Below are 23,388 nucleotides of genomic sequence, written 5' to 3'. Positions count from 1 at the left end.
CACAAGGCACTTTTTTCAGATCTGTTGTAATTTTGAACAGTCACTAAACAAAGTTGAAGACTGCCTGTATACAAACAGTATTTTCAATCCAAAATCCCACCCATCTTCCCAGTTTGCTTACAGGTGTTCATCAAGACAGAAGATGCAGGGAGGGGAGAATCAAATGTTTAAAAATATGCACAACTACATACAAGAGTGAGCAATTCTGTGATGGCTAAGAGCAGCATTTAATATTTTGCTATGGTGTCTTGTAAATGTGCACAGGGCAGGGGATATTTCTTTATTTAAATTTATATTCCGCCCACTCTGGATAGTTTAAATGTTATCAAAAGAACTTTGGAAAGTTGACTTAAATATTCCCAATTTTCCAGTTCTGTGCTAAATGTGTACAAGCATCTGCAACTTATATTCCTGCTTCCAGAAGTGTGCCCCCCGAAGCATTAGCCTTAAGAGGACAAAATACTGAGACAAGCACTGTTGGTGAAAAATGAAAATTCTTCAAGCTCTTAAAAAGGCCTGGAAAAGGTATTGTGAAAAGATGGCCTGTCACTAATTATAGAGCATATGCATATTTTGCACTTGGAAGAAATCAGGGTACCAAATATTGGGCTGTTTGTCTCTAACAATTAGTAATGGAATTCATTATTCAAACCAAACCCTTAAAAAATGATCCCTAATCAAACTGATTTTCTGAAATAATCTAATGAATAGAAAAACAGAATAAGTTACACTATGAAAGGTTTATCTGGATTAATCTTATTTCAAATACAGTGATCCCCCGCTCGTTGCGAGGGTTCCGTTTCAGGACCCCCCGCAACGAGCGGGTTTTCGCGAAGTAGCGCTGCGGAAGTAAAAACACCATCTGCGCATGTGCAGATGGTGTTTTTACTTCCGCAGCGCTAGCGAGGAGCCGAAGATTGGGGGCGGCGCGGCTGTTTTAAAACGTCGCCGCCGGCATGGGGGGCTTGCCAGCACCCCCCGGACCCCCAACCCGGGTTTGGGGGGCTGCTAGGAAGCCCCCCATGCCGGCGGCGACGTTTCAAAACAGCCGCGCCGCCCCCAATCTTCGGCTCCTCGCTAGCGGGCAGGCAGGCGACGGACAAGCCGTTCGCTGGCGCCGCTCGCTCGCGCTTCCCAGCTGAGTCCTGAAGCGAATTCGCTTCAGGACTCAGCTGGAAAGCGGCGAGAATGAACGGCGTGGGCGCGGGACGCGCGAGCGGGCGGCGGACAAGCCGTTCGCTAGCGCTCGCTCTCGCCGCTTTCCACCTGAGTCCTGAAGCGAATTCGCTTCAGGACTCAGGTGGGAAGCGGCGAGAATGAACGGCGTGGGCGCGGGACGCGCGAGCGGGCGGCGGACAAGCCGTTCGCTAGCACTCGCTATTGCCGCTTTCCACCTGAGTCCTGAAGCGAATTCGCTTCAGGACTCAGGTGGGAAGCGGCGAGAATGAACGGCGTGGGCGCGGGACGCGCGAGCGGGCGGCGGACAAGCCGTTCGCTAGCGCTCGCTCTCGCCGCTTTCCACCTGAGTCCTGAAGCGAATTCGCTTCAGGACTCAGGTGGGAAGCGGCGAGAATGAATGGTGTGGGCGGGCGAAGGGCGGGCGGCAGCGAGGAGTTTGCGTGGGCGGTGGGGAAACTCCTTGCTGATGCCGCCGCTCGCCCTCCCGCCAGCAAAAGGGGGAAGACCCAGGGAAGCCGCCCAGCAGCTGATCTGCCGGGCGCCATCTACGCATGCGTGCCCATAGAAAAAAAGGGCACGCATGCGCAGATGGTGTTTTGACTTCCGGGTTCAAAAATCGCAAATTACCCTGTTCGCAATGGTCAGGGACGCAATAACCGGGGGATCACTGTATACTAGGTTAGACTACGACAGTCTAATCTTCATGTTCATACGACTGTCATAGTCTAGTTTAGTATATGCATAATAAAATTAAGCCAAATAAACTTTCCTCAGTGTCTTCTTCCTTTACAACTTGCTAATGGTCGGGCGGTAGGAAAAGCAAGTAGGACGCTTGGTTGCATAGCTAGAGGTATAACAAGCACGAAGAGGGAGATTGTGATCCCGCTATATAGAGCGCTGGTGAGACCACATTTGGAATACTGTGTTCAATTCTGGAGACCTCACCTACAAAAAGATATTGACAAAATTGAACGGGTCCAAAGACAGGCTACAAGAATGGTGGAAGGTCTTAAGCATAAAACGTATCAGGAAAGACTTAATGAACTCAATCTGTATAGTCTGGAGGACAGAAGGAAAAGGGGGGACATGATTGAAACATTTAAATATGTCAAAGGGTTAAATAAGGTTCAGGAGGGAAATGTTTTTAATAGGAAAGTGAACACAAGAACAAGAGGACACAATCTGAAGTTAGTTGGGGGAAAGATCAAAAGCAACATGAGAAAATATTATTTTACTGAAAGAGTAGTAGATCCTTGGAACAAACGTCCAGCAGACGTGGTTGGTAAATCCACAGTAACTGAATTTAAACATGCCTGGGATAAACATATATACATCCTAAGATAAAATACAGGAAATAGTATAAGGGCAGACTAGATGGATCATGAGGTCTTTTTCTGCCGTCAGTCTTCTATGTTTCTAACTGTTGCTTATCATAAAAGTTCAAATAATGTATTATCATGTGTGAGCTTTGTATATAAATATGGGGCAAACTGTTAAAAGTCATATGCTTAAACCTTTTACATTTGGTGTGACCAACTTGAGAAACTCCTACTCTCTTCTTTGCAAAGCAGGAATTTCAAAATGCTAATAGATGACCTGTTAAACAAAGAACTGCTTCCTATTTTTCTTTTTAAAAAAAGAAAAACATCCATCAGCCTTTTCAAAATATATTTAGATAAAGTGCTATATGGTTCAAGAATGAACACATGATGTGTGAATCTTTTATGATGGGAATTGTCAAAACGTTTTGAGGGATGAGTAAAATTAAGCAAGGCAAACAAATGTTTTTTTTAAAAAAAATTCAATCCTTAAACTAAACAATAAGAGCAATCCTTGCTTATATAATGTTGCCCTCTTTTATTACATGTAAGTTCATTACCTCATGTATTTCTACCATGTTTGAATAGCAACGATGGGAATTAAGAATGATGGGTTTAAATTGAAACAGAAAAACACAGAATATAGGATAAATCAGGGCCGGTGGAGCAGAGAAGAAGAAAATGGACATGTGTGATAGGCTGAAGAGTAGATAGAATTCAAGGGGCCTGGAACCCTAACACACTGAATAGACCCTCACCCTCATCTCACTGGATGAATTCCAACTGAGAAAGATTGACTTGCTCAAAGTTCTGGGTGAAAAAATGAATGGAGATGGTTATGAATGCTGAGACGGCACACTGGTTAGAATGCAGTACTGCAGACTCCTTCTGCTGACTGCCAGCTGACTGCAATTTGGCAGTTTGAATCTCACCAGGCTCAATGTTCACTCAGCCTTCCATCCTTCCAAGGTGCATAAAATGAAGACCCAGATTGTTGGGGGCAATATACTGACTCTGTAAACCACTTAGGGCTGGAAAGCACTGTGAAGTGGTATATAGTCTAAACACTATTACGAATAATAATAATATTAATAATAATAACAACAACAACAGCAGCAGCAACAACAATAATAATAAATATGAAATGCAGGACATAAAACCCTAACAACAATAATAATAAATTTGAAAGGCAGGACATAAAACCCTACAAAATAAAAACTAAACAAAATTTAGCACTTTCTCCAGCTTGCTAATAATTTGCAGCTTCTTCCCTAGAACTAAGCTTCTTTAAGTTTCCTGTTCACAATTTTCACAAGCAATTTAAAAGGTGACAAGATAAAGTTACTCGACAGCTAACGATTAATTTATTTTGCACAAAAAACTAGATCAAAATATTCACCAGAAAAAAGGATAACCTGAAGACAGTTTTTAGTATTTGTAATATTTAACCTTTTAATAAAGGTTGACTCCCAGCTTTCATTATAAAACTATATTTAAAACATGACATTTTAATGTATTTAATAAGAATAATGGAAATCAAAATGAAAAGTGACATTCAAAGGTTGAAAAAACTCCAATAATAATTTAATTTAATAGATATTGCTGGGTTTTGAACCTATCCCTTAAGCCTTGCCATATTAAAGATCTTCACATTTTTTAAAGTAATATCCACTGTCTCCAAACACACATAGCAGTAATTATAGATTCACTGAATAATGATGTTCACATCTGCCTCATCAATATTATCACTGGTGGCCAGTTATTTGTAAAACTAGAATTAGCTACATCATAGTCAAAAGCCAATTTATCTCTGACTTTTTGCTTACAAAAAACATGTTGATTCTTTTTATATTAAACCAACCTTTGCTTCAAGTCATCTCAATAGCAGTCGGTATGCAGCATTTTTTTTTATTTCTTTATGTTTGTAAAAACCACAGCAACGATCGTAATATACTTTATTTATTTATTTGTATTTATATGCTGCTCACTCCAAAAAGGACTCTGAGCAGCTTGGCTGTTTCTCCTTCATGCCTCCATGTACTTCTCCTTGATATGCCTTGCCTCTAGATGCCAAGCTAATAAAAAAGACAGTAGCCCAACTGACTTCTGTAGAGAGGAATAGTGAAGGATTTGGGATTAACTCTCTCCTCTGTGTTTTAGTATGTTCTGTTCTTTTGCTTGTACACTGTTAACTGACAACTTGATAAACTATATGCTTACTCAATTATAAAATTGCTAAAGAAATGAAATTCAATCAATGACAGAGCATTGGAAAAAACCTTGAGATGAAAATGCTGCTGCATGACTCATTTTTCTTGGACTTAACAACTGCTTAAACTAAACTTTCTCATCTTTCCCTCAGTGCTGTTTAGCTTTATCTTGTCATAATAAAATAACAAAGAGTTGCCACCTTTTATTCACCTCTGCTGGTAGCTAGAAGAGTGCAAGGACAGAAATGAGATCTTGCTATTTGCTGCATCAAAAGCTTCACACTAATATTTCCATTCAGCTGTTGTGTGAATTGATTTTATACTTAAATTACAGCCACCTCAAGAGTGTCTCAGAAGTCTGAATGAATGGGCTTACAGTACAGTATATGTTTATAGACCAAAAGCTGGTTCTATGATTTCTTTCTCAATGTATACAAAATCTATGGCTTAGTTATTGGATCCACATAACTAGAGTTTTATTAAAAATTCCTGGGATGTATTTATATCTTTCTCACGGGCATCTCTTTTTCAAGGGGTTCCCACTGCATGGGCTTTTTCTATGAGAACATGTTCTAAACATAACTTTTATAAATGCCCATAAGTAAAACAGATAAAATTAATTTATATATTCTTTCCCTATAAAAACTCTAAATATATCAGTAGAAATTACCTTGAGATTTTTGCAACTCTTCATGAGGTACTTCACATCATAAATAACAGGGAAAAATAGTCTCAGTATTTCAAAGAAGTCTAGCTCTTCTTCTGGTAAATTGGAATTTGTCAAGATCTTGATCAGATATCCAAAGTCATAGCCACTGCAAAGTAATCATAAACAGCAATAAACAGATTTAAGATTAGGAAGACAAAACATTCAGAATCATCAACAGAAATTTATCAACTATTTTATATATATTTTCTCTTTGTATGCATTCCTTGTAATCTATGCATTAATTCTATTCCTACTGCACAAAGAATCTGGCTTTACAGAGAATACTCATTTATCATTATCTCCAAATTGGCAAATCAAAATTTCTATTTGCTATCCAAATCAGGTGGCATACTATAAAATTAAGTTGCTTGGTAAGTATCTCTCATACTTAATATTTTCTACATAAAGTGGGATCATCTCCACATACATAATTGTCAAATGTCTATTTTAAGTCAATGAATATCAATTGTTTAAAGAAACATTTCATAGTACTGTACAGTATTTGTAAATGTGATTCAAAACAAAGGTACAAATATAGAGAAAATCTTAACATACTAAAGTATACCTCTACCAAATGACTTTATTTAATCTGACTTTATTTAATCTGACAAAATACAAGCAAGACTTTTATGGGATTTTTTAAAAAATGAAGCAATATCCTACATAGTATGTAAAGATAATACAGTATATTTCTTGATAGTGATTAAAAGTCAATAGTAGATTTCTACATACATCCTAAAGTGGATTCAAACTGTTGTACACAACTACCAAGAAAGATTGTAAAATATAGTCATCTGCAATTGATAGTAATGTATGCAGTTGTAAAATGTAGTTGCTCTGCTAAATCTCTTTTAAGGACGTCAGAATTGTCATTAAAATAAATATTTATTGGTTCTTAATAATGCTTAACTTCTATAGTTAATCTTCAAACGTGAATAGGTAATCTTCGGAGAGGGGCGGCATACAAATTTAATAAATTATTAATTATTATTATTTATATTAAAAATCACTAAAACAATGTTAAGAACGTTGGCTGTAACAAGCAAGTAACAATAAACCTACCAGTATTTCTATTATTTATCTGCCTCCATCTCCAAATAGCAGGATACTTGAAAACAAGACTGAGTACAAATTCCAGCAAATGAGTAACTTTCAGGTCAGTAATCCTGCTTTGTTATGAATAGTGTTAGGCGAACTGAACTTGCATAGTTCGGGTCAGTGCTGAACTTTGCGAGGTTCGGCATACCGAACACCAACCCAGACTTTTTCAGAAGTCCATGTTCAGTTTTGGCGTTCGCTCGAACACCGCGGTGGGCGGGAGGGATAGGCAGGGAGGGCTCTGAAGCTCAAGCCGCCGACTCGGCTTGGGGAGGCAGGAGGGGTGACTCCAGACCCAGAGCCTGACCTCCCCCCCAGCGCTTTGCCTCACACCGGGCCAGAGGGGTGGGGAGGCACCCACCGCCCGCTTGAAGCTGCTGGCCGGGATCCTTTTTCCACCTGTTTTTTTGCAAAAATGGGTTGCGCAGAGGGTTTGGAAAGCCTGCAGAGTGCTCCTGGGGGCTGGGGAAAGGCAAAAACGCCCCAATTTTTACAAAAAATGCCCTATTTTCCACCTGTTATTTTCAAAAATGGGGTGCACAGAGAGTTTGGGAGGATCACAGAGTGCTCCTAGGGGCGGGTGAAGGCAAAACTGCTGCTTTTGGGGGGGGGAGCCAGTTTTTTGCCTATTTTTTCACAATAACTGGGATATTTTTGCCTTCCCCAGCCTCCCGGAGCACTCTGCAGGCCTCCCAAACCCTCTGTGCACCACAATTTTCACAAAAATGTGACATGGCATGGTTTTAGGCCAAAAAATGGCTGTACTCGGTGTATAAGACACACCAACATTTTCACTTTCTTTTGGGAGAGGGAGGTGTGTCTTACACTCTGAAAAATACAATAATCCTCGAGTTAGAAGAGTTCATTTGTTACAACAGGATTGAAAAAAGTGACTTATGATGACCTTTTACAGTTACCTTTGCAGCATTCTCATAGTCATGTGATCAAAATTCAGATGCTTGGCAACCGATTCCTATTTATGACCATTATTATACCCCAAGGTCATGTGATCACTTTTTGTGACCCTCTGATGAGCAAAGTCAATGGGGTAACCAGATTCATTTAACAACAAGATTGCTAATTTATCAACTGTGGTGATTCGCTTAACAACTATGCCAAGAAAGATCGTAAAATGGGGCAAAATTCACTTAACAAATGTATCACTTAACAAAGGAAAGCTTGGGCTTCATTGTGGTTGTAAGTCGAGAACTATCTGTATTCCACTCATTAAGAAAGGTAACCAGCTAATTACAGAGCAAGAAAACTCACTGACCTCATAACTTAGCCCTATGACAAACATATCCTACACAAACTAGAAGACTGAGTTGTTAGTATCAATATTCTTGTTGCAAAACAGTCTGACCCAGTTATTCTACCTTAGATCCCAACTTTGCGCTATTTGATACACAAAGAAATTATATGTGACATTTGAAGACCTTCCTTCAGTTTTAAGTTCTATTGACTGAAAAAAGTTACAACTCAAACTGAAAGCTCTGAACTCTAGCTGGGTTTAGTAATATAGAGACAGGGCCATAGCTTTGAAGCAAATATTTAAAAACTGTTATGTAAACAAAGATAAGTACTCTTTATGTCCTGAGAAGGAATCTAAGAAAAAATGAATTCAGAAGTACAATCACACTTGAAAAATTATGTTACTTCCACCTATCTTAATAAAGTAATATTGTTTTCGTTTTTTACTTTCCCGATCTGGTTTACCTTGAAGGGATGATAATAAGAATTATACCATATTCTTCGGAGAGTGGAAGTGTTGGTGCGTCTTATACACCGAATTCATCCATTTTTGCCATCCCAGAGTCCTGCCCATTTTTGGACAGAGGGTGTGGGAAGCCTGCACACCAGTATTGGGTTGCTACTGGAATGGGGGTAGGGGGATGCCATCCCGGCAGCGAAAATGGAGCTGCGTGCACAGCTCCAGCTGACCGGTGGCTGGGCATGCATGTTAGCGCGAGATTCGGCTTCTGTGCATGCACTGGAAGCCAAATCTTGCGCCACGTTTGGCATTCACTGAAAGCCAAATCTCGCTCATGCTGAAAATTGCACATGGGTGAGATTTCAGTGATTTTTTCCTTCCATGCATGCTTTCTGTCTGTAGTCTCTGTTAACCTATTCAGGAGTTGCTGCGACTCTAGTGGACCCCTAGACCCCAGCCCTATTCCCTAGTGCAGTGATGATGAACCTGTGGCACGCAGAGCCATATCTGCTGGCACGTGAGGCGTCACCTAAGCTCAGCTCCAACGTGCATATGTATGCAAGCCAGCTGATTTTTTCATTGCACAGAGGCTCTGGGAGGGGGTTTTTGGCTTCCAAAAAGCCTCCGGGGGATGGGGGAGGGCATTTTTACTCTCTCCTGGCTCCAGGGAAGCCTTTGAAGCCTGGGGAGGGTGAAACACAAACTACTGGGCCCACCAGAAGTTGGGAAACAGTCCGTTTCCAGCCTCCAAAGGACTTCTGTGGGCAGGGGAAGTTGTTTTCATCCTTCCCAGTCATTGAATTGTGAGTGTGGGCGCTCTTTCGGCACCTGAGGAAAAAAAGGTTTGCTATCACTGCCCTAGTGGATAATACTTGAGCAACAGTGAATGAATGGGAACTATGTGTTAGTTTTACCTTGTTTCAACCTCAGAGTTTCCCTAGTTCTTTTAAACCCCAAATATCAGTACAAGATCACCACCATATTACTGTATGTTATCCAGGCTAGAGGTGCTATCATAGCAATTCTATATAGCTCAGGGAACTTTTCGAAAGTATTCATTTGAATGTGAAATAACAGAACTCTAAAACACACAAATGAACAGCAACTGAGCTTCTTGGAAACCGCTGACTGGAACTACCCATTCAGGAAGGAATTAAAATAAAGTTCCTGTTCATTCACTGTTATCAAGAATTATCCATTAGGGAATAGGCCTGTGGTCTGGGGAACTTCTAGACTCGCAGCAACTCCTAAATAGATTGACAGAGGCTACAGACAGGAAGCCTAATTTTGATTGATGTCCAAGTAGTAATTCAACTGAAACCTTTAAAACACCTGTAGCAATCACCTGTGTCCTCATTACTATAGCAACAAGCTGTCTTGAGACCACTTGAAAACTTCAGAATGTCGAATACCATTTACTAATCAGTCTGATCTTCTAAGAGATCTATGGCCCTGCACTGGTATCCAGTACATTTCTATTTCAAAAACTTTGTTTTTTATTAATAAAACTCCAGGTGATTTGAACTCAGAGTGCATTCAGTAATACCTTATATAACTAGGAACAATCCGTGTACTACCTGCATTCTGGGAAAACCTGTTGGTTTTCCTCCATTTTTATGAAGTGAGATAACACTGTTTTTTATCATGTCCCTCAGTCTTTTGATTCATTTGGGTTTAGTAACTGCTAAAGTTACCAAAACCAAAGATTTACATAGTTTTATATAAAAGAAAATAAGTATTGGTTTAATATATCCAGTTAAGAGATGACAAAGTTTTATTGTTTTATTCAATAAAACTTAGAGGAAGTGGACATCAAAATAATGCAGGATTGCAGAGAATTCTAAAGGATCCATAAATTATATTTGTTGTATGGATACCCAGCTTGTTATATCTAGCTCCCAAACTACTTTTTTCCATTTTTGGTTTTCCAAATTTCACCTAACAATCTTGCCTTTCATCATAATCACAATGAATGAACCCTATTCACCACAAATCATCTCCATCTAGAAAAACAATTATTCACATATACTAACAGTGACAGCAAATACCCGCCATCAAGGTTTTACATGAAAGCAATAAATCACATCCATTTTCCAGCAAGACAGAAAATGAAACAAACTACAAAAAAGTACTATAATTTTATGTGTTTTAAAATTGTCATGGGGGGGGGGATGCTAGGACAGCAAGGAGGCAGCAGCTACTGTGAAAAACTCTTTCAAAAGAGGCTTTTTAATCACCTTATCGTTAATCTATTGATTTAAATACTAGCCTTGTGCTGCCTTATTTATTTATTTATTTATTTATTTATTTATTCGATTTTTATGCTGCCCTTCTCCTTAGACTCAGGGCGGCTTACAACATGTTAGCAATAGCACTTTTTAACAGAGCTAGGCTATTGCCCCCACAATCCGGGTCCTCATTTTACCCACCTCGGAAGGATGGAAGGCTGAGTCAACCTTGAGCCGGTGATGAGATTTGAACCGCTGACTTTCAGATCTATAGTCAGCTTCAGTGGCCTGCAGTACAGCACTCTACCTGCTGCGCCACCCCGGCTCATTATTGCAACCTTCAACATATAGAAAGAACAGAGAAAACTCTGAGACTTTAATAATCATCAAGAGAAGAGGAGGGAAGAGACATGGTACACTTTCTGCAACAAACCTAGAGTCAACCCCACAAAACAGCTGAAAGTTGAGTTATGTAAGTAATCTATTATCCAAAAACCTTCCAATGGAAATGCTGCTTTAGAGTGAAATTAACAAGCAGAGATTGAAAGCCATTAGTTTACAGATCTCTCCTCTTTTATGGAAGAGGACTCATCCAGCTCCAAATATATTGCCAAGAACTGCCCAGCAACTACAGAATTATTCCAGGATAAGGGTGTAAATATTAACTAATCTGACCTAAAGAACAAAAACGTAATTGACTTCCTTCCATACAACGCCTGCTAACAGCACCAAAACGTCCAGTTTTGAATTGCACACAGTTAAAGTCAAAGTGAAGACCTTAGAAGACATCTTCATAAAATGTATTGAAAACCAGTCAAATGATAGTACTGCTGAAGCACAGATCTCCTGTATAATGTATATTTTCTACCTGTGAAGATTCTCAGTCATCCAGGTCATAGATGCCTCAAAAGTGCTTCCCCCCCCCCCCTTCAAAAGGCAACTGGACTGTTTTTTTCCTTGAGGAGGAAGAAAAAAGAAGAAAATAGTCCAATTGCCTTTTGAAGCAAAAAGCACCTTTGACATAAATTTTCTATCATTTCTCTAACAGTATTTGGAATCCTGCATAATAACAATTCCCCATCAACTATATGATCAATATTTTAAAAGCTAATTTAATTCCTTCTAACTGTTCAAAACAGAATTTAAACTCCTCACTCGGATATTGTGTTAAAGAAAAACTGATACACAATACATATTCTGGGCACTCCAAGTTAAGAATATTTGCTACAAACCCTTTTCATTTCAAAGCACCTGGATTCTTGAAATGTTCAAACCTGTGTATCAGAATGGATTGAAAGATTATGCCCATCTACACTATCTTGAACAGGATGATCCATTTTAAGGTAAATATCTCTGCTAATAATCTGTTCCAGAAAATATTCCAATATTCATTCCTGCCAAAACAACCTTCAGTAAGCAGCTTTATGCTAAACAGACAAACGTAATAATTAACATATTTATAAATTAATCAACTGAATATTCCAAATTTCCTAGTTAAGAATTGTGAAGTGGGCCTTAAAGTATACAGCAAAAGATTGTTTTCAATTATTCAGATCTTGAGTGTATGCTTACACTGTCCTCTAAACTTCAAATCATATAATTCAAACATAGTGTCAACCATTTTCTTTAAGGGGCCATGCCACTATAGGTAGGAAAGGGGGCCTAGGGGATTGGGGAAAAACCCAAAAGGTCTAGAATATTGGAACCAGGTAAGAAAATAGGTTCATGCAGTAAAGTTTAATTTTCCAATATTTGGCATTACAATTAAGATAAAAGTTTCATATTTTCCCTACCAGCATTATCAAAGAGTCTTCAGAGCTGTACTGAATTTGGACTTTCCAACGATGTTAATCAACTAATTCCAGTTTCCATTTACCTGCTAACCGTACACAAAGAGCAGATATATGTGGCTGTTCCTTCCTCTGACCTGGGAAACTGTCAAAGCAAAATAGAAAAATACAGTGCTCCCTTTCTACATGACTGACACTTTAGTCAGTTAAGATACAGATTATTTGTTTCCACTGGAGCCAAAGCGTAAACGGAAGAAGTAAATTTAAAGCATCAAGGTCTTTACAAAACAATCTAGAATTCATCCAGCCTAACACTTCAGGTTAATAAGCAGAGATAATTATTTTGTCTTAAGGTTTCATTAAAAGAAAAAGAAAACAATTTGGCAAGCTTCTGTATGTTGTGGTTACCTATGAAATGAAAGCCACTTGACTCCTTCACAGAGCACAACACCCGAAGTCATAAGAAGTTCAGCGAAGTACTGAGTTTCAATTCCTTCCTCCTCATGTTTTTTGAACTGGATTCCAGATGTTGTTAATAGCTCTATAGAATCCTGGGCATACATGTCCTCTCTAGAAGAAGCATTATTAAAAAATAATCACTATTGTTAATAGAGTTGTCAAAATAAATTTAAATGAATTACCAGCAGAAAGCGTATATTACTGCTAATAAATCATCTCTGTAAAAATGTTTTGCTAATTAGATATATGCACACACACACACACACACACGCACACACACACGCATACACACACAGAAGCAGAGTTCAACCACGTTCTGCTCACAGGTAAAAGAACGGTTAAACAAGCCATATTGTGATACTTACTAAATACATGCTATTCATTAAAGAAAATTTCTTTGTACACAACACTGTTAATTTGACTAATGTCAGCAGGAAACAAATTTGGGTTTTGAGTATAACATTGCTTTGACCAGAATTATGAAGTCATCATGAAAGGTGTTTCTTTAACCAATAATGGGGATCTCTGTTAATTACTATTTTATGGCCTTCATGGAGACGGTGGACTTGTTGCAAATAATTCATGCGGGTGAGCACATACTTGGCCTGATCTTTACTTTGAAGATGAGATATGAATATGGAGGATGCTGGTATTTGTTGTTACTCTGGTCAGACCACTTCCATGTCAAATTGTACATTATAGATGCCCCAGCTTCTGTAAAGAGCAGCAGGACTCCTTTGGCAGGCAGATTTCATGACATCCTGGCTGATCACCAGAACATGGAGCCACGAATTTTGCCCCATTGTAGGACATTACTTGCCCCAGTTGTTAAGTGAATCATTGCAGGTGTTAAATTAGTGGCACAGTTGTTAAGTGAATCTGGTTTCTTCATTGATTTTGCTTATCAAATGTTTACAAAAGGGGATCATATGACCACAGGACACAGCAACGATCATAAATAAGAACCAGTAGCTAAGTGGCCGAATTCTGATCAACTGACCTCAGGGATGCTACAATGTTCATAAATACTAAAAATTGTCATAAGTCACTGTTTTCAATGCTGTTAAAACTTTGAATGGTCACTAAATGAACTGTTGTAACTGGAAGACTACCTGTAGTCCTCTTAAGAGTAATTCCAAACCTTCTGAAAAAAGATGGGCAGGACAAAATGCCTGTTGACACACTGGATAAATGTGGCAAATAAAGTCACTCATGTCCACTCTAAGTAGGTTCCCAGACAGATAAAATCCAGAATGATGAATGAAGCGAGGACTTGAGATATTGTCTGTAATTGGTTTTAGCTTGTCAACTCCAAGGAAATTATCAGAATTCCATGGTATGAATCCTGCTATCTGTGGATTAGAGCCACACATTTCCTATTTGGGGGGGAGGAGGCAGAAACAGATCTATGAAACATCAATGATTCTTTAGGGAGAAAGTAATGCCACCTGCCTTAAAGGAGACAATAGGGTACCCTCTTCTAAAAAAGTCCTAACTGAATCCAGTTGTTTTTAACAACTTCTTCCCAGCTTCCAACCTATTGTTTTAGAGAAAATTTTTGAGAAGGTAAGAAACTACCAGCAGGGAATCTTATACATAATCCATATGATTTGGATTCCTGGAATTTAGGAAATTCATGGAATAGAAACAACATTAATCATTCTTGTCAATTACTGTATCTTTGTCAAGATTTGGATGAAAGGATTGCACCCCTCTCAATGGCATTAGTATCATGACCCAGAGTATCATGGTAGACAGAAAGATGTGTAAATGCTTCTAATTTACAACCATGGGAGAAGCAATGTGCCATAGAGCTCAGAGTTCTCACCTATATTAATTAACATTTATATTAAGTGCTAGGAGATGTCATCTGCCAGTTCAGGATGATGCATTAGCAGCATACCACCTCTGCCAAGCCAAGATGACATGAAAGGCTGACCTATCTAAAAGCTTTCATGGTCTGAATGGGGCAAAACAAGATCAGATTAAATCCTATGAAGTATTACTCTTGTTCAACAAACTATTATGGCAATTCAGTATCATCAGTTACAACAACTACTCTAGATAATTGCTGTAGGAATTGGTTCATGATGAAGAAGGGGGCTAGACTTAGCCAGCAAAGAGAAACTATAGAGGATGTGTGTTATAATTCCCCTTAGTGCTCTACTTGTACTCTAGCTTAACCAAGAGAATCTGATGATGGCACTCAGGCTTTGATCACTAGACTTCTGCAACACATTTTTTGTAAGATAGTTTTTGATGATGACCCAAAAGTTGCAGTTGACCAAAATGCAGCAATCAGTGGAACAATCTACTTTTGAAGCTAGACTAGTTAGCAGCAATTGTCTGGATTCAATTCAAAGAGCTGTTGATTACCTAATAAGCCTTTTACAACATGGCACTGAAATCATCATATATCATGTTATTTGCCGAGAGAAGAAGATATATTGGGTAATTATATCATGCTTTGTCTCTAACTGACTATAGATGTTAGCCTTGTGTTTTAATCTGTGTGGTGGTGGTTGTTTTTACTGTCTTGTACATTATTCAGATTCACACAATTAGGAAGATCTACATACATTGTAAAGCAATAAACTAAATGTAGGCTAACTTCAGCTAATATCAATAACTCATCCAGAAATGCACAAATTAACTTATGAAGCAAATGTTTCCTAATGCTTTTCCTTCCTGGAAATCTGAACACCGATAAGAAACCAAATTAAGATGATCTGGAAAATCTTAATAAGAACAAAAAAAACCCTGGAGAATATAAACTTTGGCAACATGTGAAGGAAGTCAACTAATTTGATTTGATTTGATTTGATTTATTGGATTTGTATGCCGCCCTCTCCGGAGACTCGGGGCGGCTAACAGCAATAATAGAACAGTATACACAATAATCCAATAGTAAAAACAATTAAAAACCCATTAAAGTAAAAACCAAACATACATTCAGACATACCATGCATAAAATTGTAAAGACCTAGGGGGAAAGAGTGTCTCAGTTCCCCCATGCCTGACAGCAGAGGTGGGTTTTAAGTAGTTTACGAAAGGCAAGGAGGGTGGGGGCAATTCTAATCTCTGGGGGGAGTTGGTTTCAGAGGGTCGGGGCCGCCACAGAGAAGGCTCTTTCCCTGGGTCCCGCCAAGCGGCATTGTTTAGTTGACGGGACCCGGAGAAGACCAAAGGCTTCAATTTTGGCTGATTTCCTTCTGATCTCAGCCAATTCCAGAGATTTCCCTGATAATAAAGCTAGTGGATGACAAGGTCTCCATACATGGCCATTCTTACATTCATTGCTTGATATAAACCAGTGAATAACATCAATTTAAAGTTCAAGAACTTATACAAAGGATTTAACCCTAACTATCTGAACTAGGCTTCCAACAGAGGTTTTAAAAATAATATTAATATTTTATTAATTTATTAATTTATTCAATTTTTATGCCGCCCTTCTCCTTAGACTCAGGGCGGCTTACATGTTAGCAATAGCACTTTTTAACAGAGCCAGCCTATTGCCCCCACAATCCGGGTCCTCATTTTACCCACCTTGGCAGGATGGAAGGCTGAGTCAACCTTGAGCCGGTGATGAGATTTGAACCGCTGACCTACAGATCTACCGTCAGCTTCAATGGCCTGCAGTACAGCACTCTACCTGCTGCGCCACCCCAGCTTAATAATAAATCTGAGTGAACATGAGTTTTAAGAACTTGAACAATTTTATATAGGCACAATTTATCACTCGTCCTGCACTTTAAAAAAAACCACCTACTTAAATTATTCAATTCTAGAATACTCTACACACTTAAAGACACACAACCAATTCCAGAACTTACGTTAAATTAAATTTAAAATTAAATTGCCATGTTGAAGTTCCTGGAGGGTATTCACCTTGCTCATTCATGAATGTCAACCCTAGTTGGATAATTTTAAGTAAATCTACATTACAGCGGAGTAGCTGGTATTGATAGTCTGCATTGCTTCTGAATTCTCCAATAGGTCGTGCAACTACACCAGGAAATTCTGTGTCCTGGAAAGCATAAATGTGAAAGACAATAGGAAATAATTAGAAGAGTAATAAATTCTCCACTTTTTATAGCTAGATACTATAAATGTTCTGTATACTTTTCTTGATCTAAAAGACTAAATAGGGAACACAATTACTGTATTGTAGTTAACTCAGGCACTATGGGCAAACCAAGGAGCTGTGCAAAGAAGCTTATTAATTAATCTAATTGTTCAATATTAGTTTATTTTATTAACATACCAAATAGAACTAAGAACTGTAAAGACAATACAGTGGTACCTCTACCTAAGGACGCCTCTATTTACAAACTTTTCTAGATAAGAACCGGGTGTTCAAGACTTTTTTGCCTCTTCTCAAGAACCATTTTCCACTTACAAACCCGAGCCTCCGAAACTGTAACTGAAATGGTAGGGAGAAGCCTCCATGAGGCCTCTCTAGGAATCTCCTAGGAGGAAACAGGGCCAGAAAAGGCAAGAAGCCTCTGTGGGTCCTCTCTAGGAATCTACTGGGAGGAAACAGGACTGGAAAAGATGGGGTGAAACTTCCATGGGCCTCTCTAGGAATCTTCTGGGAGGAAACAGGGCCTCCACCCTCCCTCAATCGCACACATTATTTGCTTTTACATTGATTCCTATGGGAAAAAATGCTTTTCTACTTAAGAACCTGGTCATGGAACGAATTAAGTTCGTAAGTAGAGGTACCACTGTACAGTGATCCCCCGCTCTTTGCGAGGGTTCCGTTCCAGGACCCCCCGCAACGAGCGGGTTTTCGCGAAGTAGCGCTGCGGAAGTAAAAACACCCTCTGCGCATGTGCAGAGGGTGTTTTTACTTCCGCAGCGCTAGCGAGGAGCCTAAGATTGGGGGCGGCGCGGGTGTTTTAAAACATCCCCGCCGACATGAGGGGCTCGCTAGCACACCCCCAAACCCGGGTTGGGGGTTCGGGGGTGTGCTAGCGAGCCTCCCATGTCGGCGGGGATGTTTTAAAACACCCGCGCGACTTTCCAATGAGTCCCGAAGACAAACGCGTTGTCTTCGGGACTCATTGGAAAGTCGCGCGGGTGTTTTAAAACATCCCCGCCGACATGGGAGGCTCGCTAGCACACCCCCGAGCCCCCAACCAGGGTTTGGGGGGTGCTAGGAAGCTCCCATTGTTGGCGGAGACCTTTTAAAACACTCGCGCGGCTTCCAAACCGAGTCCTGGAAGCCGCGCGAGTGCTCCCATTGTTGGCAGAGACCTTTTAAAACACTCGCGCGGCTTCCAAACCGAGTCCTGGAAGCCGCGCGAGTGTTTTAAAAGGTCTCCGCCAACAATGGGAGCTTCCTACCACCCCCCAAACCCGGGTTGGGGGCTCGGGGGGGTGGTAGGAAGCTCCCATTGTTGGCGGAGACCTTTTAAAACACTCGCGCGGCTTCCAAACCGAGTCCTGGAAGCCGCGCGAGTGCTCCCATTGTTGGCAGAGACCTTTTAAAACACTCGCGCGGCTTCCAAACCGAGTCCTGGAAGCCGCGCGAGTGTTTTAAAAGGTCTCCGCCAACAATGGGAGCTTCCTACCACCCCCCAAACCCGGGTTGGGGGCTCGGGGGGGGTGGTAGGAAGCTCCCATTGTTGGCGGAGACCTTTTAAAACACTCGCGCGGCTTCCAAACCGAGTCCTGGAAGCCGCGCGAGTGTTTTAAAAGGTCTCCGCCAACAATGGGAGCTTCCTACCACCCCCCAAACCCGGGTTGGGGGCTCGGGGGGGTGGTAGGAAGCTCCCATTGTTGGCAGAGACCTTTTAAAACACTCGCGCGGCTTCCAAACCGAGTCCTGGAAGCCGCGCGAGTGTTTTAAAAGGTCTCCGCCAACAATGGGAGCTTCCTACCACCCCCCAAACCCGGGTTGGGGGTCGGGGGGCGCTGTCTCTCGGCGCTTTCGTGCTGAGTCCGGGAGCGAACTCGCTCCCCGACTCAGCTGAGTCGGGGAGCGAGTTCGCTCCCGGACTCAGCTGGAAAGCGCCGAGAGACAGCGTGGACAGGCCCGTGCGGCGAGAATGAACGGCGTGGGCGGGCGAAGGGCGGGCGGCAGCGAGGAGTTTGCGTGGGCGGTGGGGAAACTCCTCGCTGACGCCAGCAAGAGGGGGAAGACCCAGGGAAGCCGCTGCCATCTACGCATGCGTGCCCGGCACGCATGCGTAGATGGTATTTTTGACTTCCGGGTTGAAAAATAGCGAAGTACCCTATTCGCAATGGTTGGGGACGCAATAAACGGGGGATCACTGTATATGCATATGCCCCTATTCAGAACTGACTTGTATTAATTACTTTGAACTTTTTTCCAATGAAAGCAGTAAATGGAGACAGTTTGGTCTAGTGGTTACCCAGCTAGAAAGTGGGAGAGTGTAAATTCTAGTCTACCACCTTAGCTGGGTGATTTTGGTCAAGCACTCACTCTCAGCCCAACTCATCTCGCAAGGTTGTTGTTGTGGGGCAAACAGGAGGAAGGTGTGTTGGATATGTTCACCGCCTTGAGTTATTTGTAAAAATAATAAAGGCAGGATATACTGTATATAAATAAATAAAATGGAAATATTTTGTTATCTTTGAAGAAATGCATTATTTCCTTTATGTTTTTCTTTTACAAATCATTTACACTGCCTCTGTAACCAAAGAAGAAAATAAAGAAAAATGCTCAAAAAAATAAAGGGAACACTCAAGTAACACATCCTAGATCTGAATGAATGAAATATTGTTATTGAATACTTTGCTCTATACAAAGTTGAATATGCTGACGACAAAATGAAATTGATTGTCAATCAGTGTTGCTTCCTAAGTGGACAGTTTGATTTCACAGAAGTTTGATTTACTTGGAGTTATATTCTGTTGTTTAAGTGTTCCCTTTATTTATTTTTTTAGCAGTATATTATATTCCCAATATCTTACCATGGCAACATAGTTAAACTTCCGTATAACCTGACGAATTCTCTTCATCTCTTCATCCAGGTTATAAGCCCACACTTCACAGATTCTTTGGCTGTGATCTACTGTGGCTGCTGGCATAATTAGGAGGTTTCAGATACCAGACATCAAAAAGGTACACTTGATGAAAAGTCGATTTCATAAAACAAGTTTAAATTTTATACCTAAAACAGAAAGACAAGAAATAAATAATTTTAATAAATTTATAAACATAAATAAAATTATCAAAAAGTATGTGACAGCTCAACACACTATAGCACAACCAGCACAAGCCACACCTCACAAACATCTTTAAAATGACTCCTTAATTTCACAACACATTGGCGGATTTAACCAGAGTTTATTAGTATTTAGACCAAGATAAATCCCAAAACACTAGACAATTCCTGGCACTCAGACAAATCAGCAGGCACAAAAAGATAAAGAATATTTACATATCATTCAAAAGACACAATAAAAAAGCTAAAAAGCAAACAAATAACAAACCCTCCAACCTCCCCACCAGCAATTCACACCCAGATAAGCAGGCATGAATACCAGAATTAACACCAAAGAAAGTATGTAAACAATATCATAATCAAGAAACTACCATCTCAGATAAACAATCTGTCAGAATTCAAAAAGTTTGGAGTAAACAAAAGCCTAATAATAAAAATCTCTACCAACACATACAGCTAGCTCCTATATATAAACCAAGAGCAAACTCAATTTCCTTCTAAACGCTTAAGATATTACCTAATCTGGTAACAAAACAATCACAAGAAAACAAGTAAACTCAGACAGCTTCAAAGACTCCACAAAATTCAACTTTCTGGACTCTAAAAATATATAACAAGAAAGGGAGAGGAAAAAATTCACATAAATTATCTTACACAACTCCATCAACTAAGATTACCCCCTTTGCAAATCTTAAGTAAAGAACTAATTATTATTTGTTGGATGAAAATCCAGCTTGCAATCCTATACAGTAGAAACGTCTTCAAGAAATAGCTTCCACTGAGCTCAATAAACCCTAATCGGATATATAAATTAAAATTCTACACCAACTCCATAATGAAGTAACAGTATATTGAGTACATCAATGTACAGTGGTACCTCTACCTACAAACGCCTCTACTTACGAACTTTTCTACATAAGAACCGGGTGTTCAAGATTTTTTTGCCTCTTCTCAAGAACCATTTTCCACTTACAAACCCAAGCCTCCGAAACTGTAACCAGAAAAGGCAGGGAGAAGCCTCCGGGGGGGCCTTTCTAAGAATCTCCTGGAAGGAAACAGGGCCGGAAAAGGCGGGGAGAAGCCTCCGGGGGACCTCTCTAGGAATGTCCTGGGAGGAAATGGGAGGAAACAGGGCCTCCACCCTCCCTGTGGTTTCCCCAATCACACACATTATTTGTTTACATTGATTCCTATGGGAAAAATGGCTTCTTCTTACAATCTTTTCTACTTAGGAACCTGGTCATGGAACGAATTAAGTTTGTAAGTAGAGATACCAGTGTATTAGTATACACACCATTTATTCATATTTTCAAGTAAATCTTTCTATTTCAATTAATAATCATACTAATATGTAGATATAAATTTATTTTTAACTGTTGTTCATTTCTATGGGATTTGTTTAGCATATTTTGAATGGAAACTTTGAATACCGTAACTTAAATTTAATTCAGTAAAATAACAGCCATTGTTTGCAATCTACTTAAGGCATTTTAGCTTAACCACGTTTTTATAATCAGCATAATAAAGTTTAATATTTTTACTGGCTACTAATGTAAAATAAAATATCAATTGATCAAGAACAAATAAGCAATTAATGTAAAAATAATATCTCTAATATTTCCGGGGTTTGTAATTATAAAATTACAAATATTGTTCCATATACTCTCTTCTCCTCCAATCTAGGAGTGTTGTTTAATTGCTAAAGACTAAAAATTTAAACATTCTTTATACAGTATATTTAAACTGTGTCCTCCATTTGAAGCAGCGAGCAATCTGACATGAAACTCTATGGTTCTGTAATTACAGCAGTTGGTAATTCACCAATTGATTTGGACCTTAAAATATTTGCCCTCTGACACAATTTGCTAGGAAATATGGAAGCTCTAATCCTGGAGAGTATCAGACTGCTAAGGCCTTTTTTAACGGCATAGAACAAATTACTATAATAATAAAAGCATTAAACAAATATGTAGAGCTAACCATTCCTATGCAATCTGAATTTCCTTGGTCTGGTTTAGAGTTTACCCACAGAAAACATTAAGAAAATTTGATAAATATATATTCATGTTAATTATGTAAGCCTTTAGACCCCTAATAGCAAACCTGTGGCACGCGGAGCCATATCTGCCAGCAAGGCAGCCATTGCCATAGATCAGTTCCAGCACACGTGTGCGCTGGCCAGGAGTCTCCAGCGGCCCATTTTGAGGTAAATAACGGGCTCACACAGAGGCTCTGGGAAGGTGTTTCTGGCATCAAGGGGGTGGGAAGGTTTTTCCCCCCTCCCCAGGCTCCTAGAAAGCCTCTGGAGCCTGGGGGAGAGCAGAAAACAAACCTTCCGGTCCTACCGGAAGGTGGGAAATAGGAAGTTTCCAGACTCTGTATGGCGTCCGGGATAGTGGGGGACACTGTTTTCACCCTTCCCAGGCTCCTAGGCGGCCTCTGAAACCTGAGGAGGGCAAAAAATTGGCCTACAGTGCCATTGTATCCAATTGGGGGATCCTGATTTAAGAACAAACCCTGCTCCTATCAGCAATGATGATGTGAACCTTTGCACAGGTTCGCCTAGTGCACCACTTACAATCATATCTGGATCAGGAGGCTCTTCTCATGGTCACTCACGCCCTTATAACCTCACAGTTACATTATTGCAACACGCTCTACATGGGGCTACCCTGAAGAGCGTTTGGAGACTTGCAGTTGGTCAAGAACACAGCCGCGTAATGGGTACACCCACACTACACCAATTCTCCGCGGATTGCACTGGCTCCCGATTGGTCTGTTGGCCCAATTCAAGGTGCTGGTTATCACCTTTAAAGCTCTACATGGCTTAGGACTAGACTATCTTTGAGGACATCTCCTACCACATACCTCCCAGAAACCAATAAGGGCCCACAGGGTCAGTCTTCTCCAGGTTCCGTCAGCTAAATAATGTCGGCTGGCGGGCCCATGGGGGAGGCCTTCTCTGTGGCTGCTCCAATTCTTTGGGACATGCTACCTCCCGAGATCCAGACTGCCCCCACCCTACTGGCCTTCCCAAAAGCCATAAAGACCTGGCTTTTCCAGCAGGCCTGGGGTCACTGATCAGATGGTACACCATCGGGATTTGGCCGCAAGAGTCATGCATGGGTTTTCTTAACTGTTTTAACTGCTTGATTGTTGGTTTTAGATGTTTCAAACGGTTTTTAGGAGGTTTTAGATGTTTCAAACGGTTTTTAGGAGGTTTTATGTTGTATTTTATTTGTATTTGGCTGTGAGATGCCCAGAGTCCTTCGGGAGTTGGGCGGCATATAAATCCAAATAAATAAGTAAGCAAGTAATGAAACTTCTCTAAGAAAACTACTAAGCTCAGAAACACCAGGGAAGGACCCCTCCATCGTGACTTAGATAGGAGGCATGTATACGTTATGCACACTCAGCTCTGCACATCAGAATGCATACCTTTAGTTATTGTTGAAAGATAGGTCTTTGCAATGACCACAAAACAAA

At 40.3% G+C, this 23,388-nt stretch overlaps 1 protein-coding gene across 6 annotated transcripts in view; it reads right to left on the bottom strand.

The window, feature by feature from the left end:
* CNOT7 (CCR4-NOT transcription complex subunit 7) overlaps positions 1 to 23,388 on the bottom strand; it is a 28,940-nt gene that overhangs the window by 4,779 nt on the left and 773 nt on the right. For 3 of the 6 annotated variants that reach the window (XM_070757634.1, XM_070757632.1, XM_070757633.1), the window contains exons 2-5: positions 19,649 to 19,848; positions 16,540 to 16,733; positions 12,653 to 12,814; positions 5,379 to 5,523 (exon numbers count right to left, since the gene is read on the bottom strand). In XM_070757634.1, the coding sequence (XP_070613735.1) occupies positions 5,379 to 5,523; positions 12,653 to 12,814; positions 16,540 to 16,733; positions 19,649 to 19,765 (618 nt within the window). In that variant the 5' untranslated portion in view covers positions 19,766 to 19,848. Of the gene's footprint in view, positions 1 to 5,378; positions 5,524 to 12,652; positions 12,815 to 16,539; positions 16,734 to 19,648; positions 19,849 to 23,388 lie in introns of those variants that run through there. The other 3 variants (XM_070757636.1, XM_070757635.1, XM_070757637.1) reach the window with 2 other exon arrangements.

The sequence above is a fragment of the Erythrolamprus reginae genome, chromosome 7 (assembly GCF_031021105.1).
Source record: "Erythrolamprus reginae isolate rEryReg1 chromosome 7, rEryReg1.hap1, whole genome shotgun sequence".
Classification (NCBI taxonomy): domain Eukaryota; kingdom Metazoa; phylum Chordata; class Lepidosauria; order Squamata; family Dipsadidae; genus Erythrolamprus; species Erythrolamprus reginae.
This window is presented reverse-complemented; position numbering and strand designations above follow the sequence as displayed.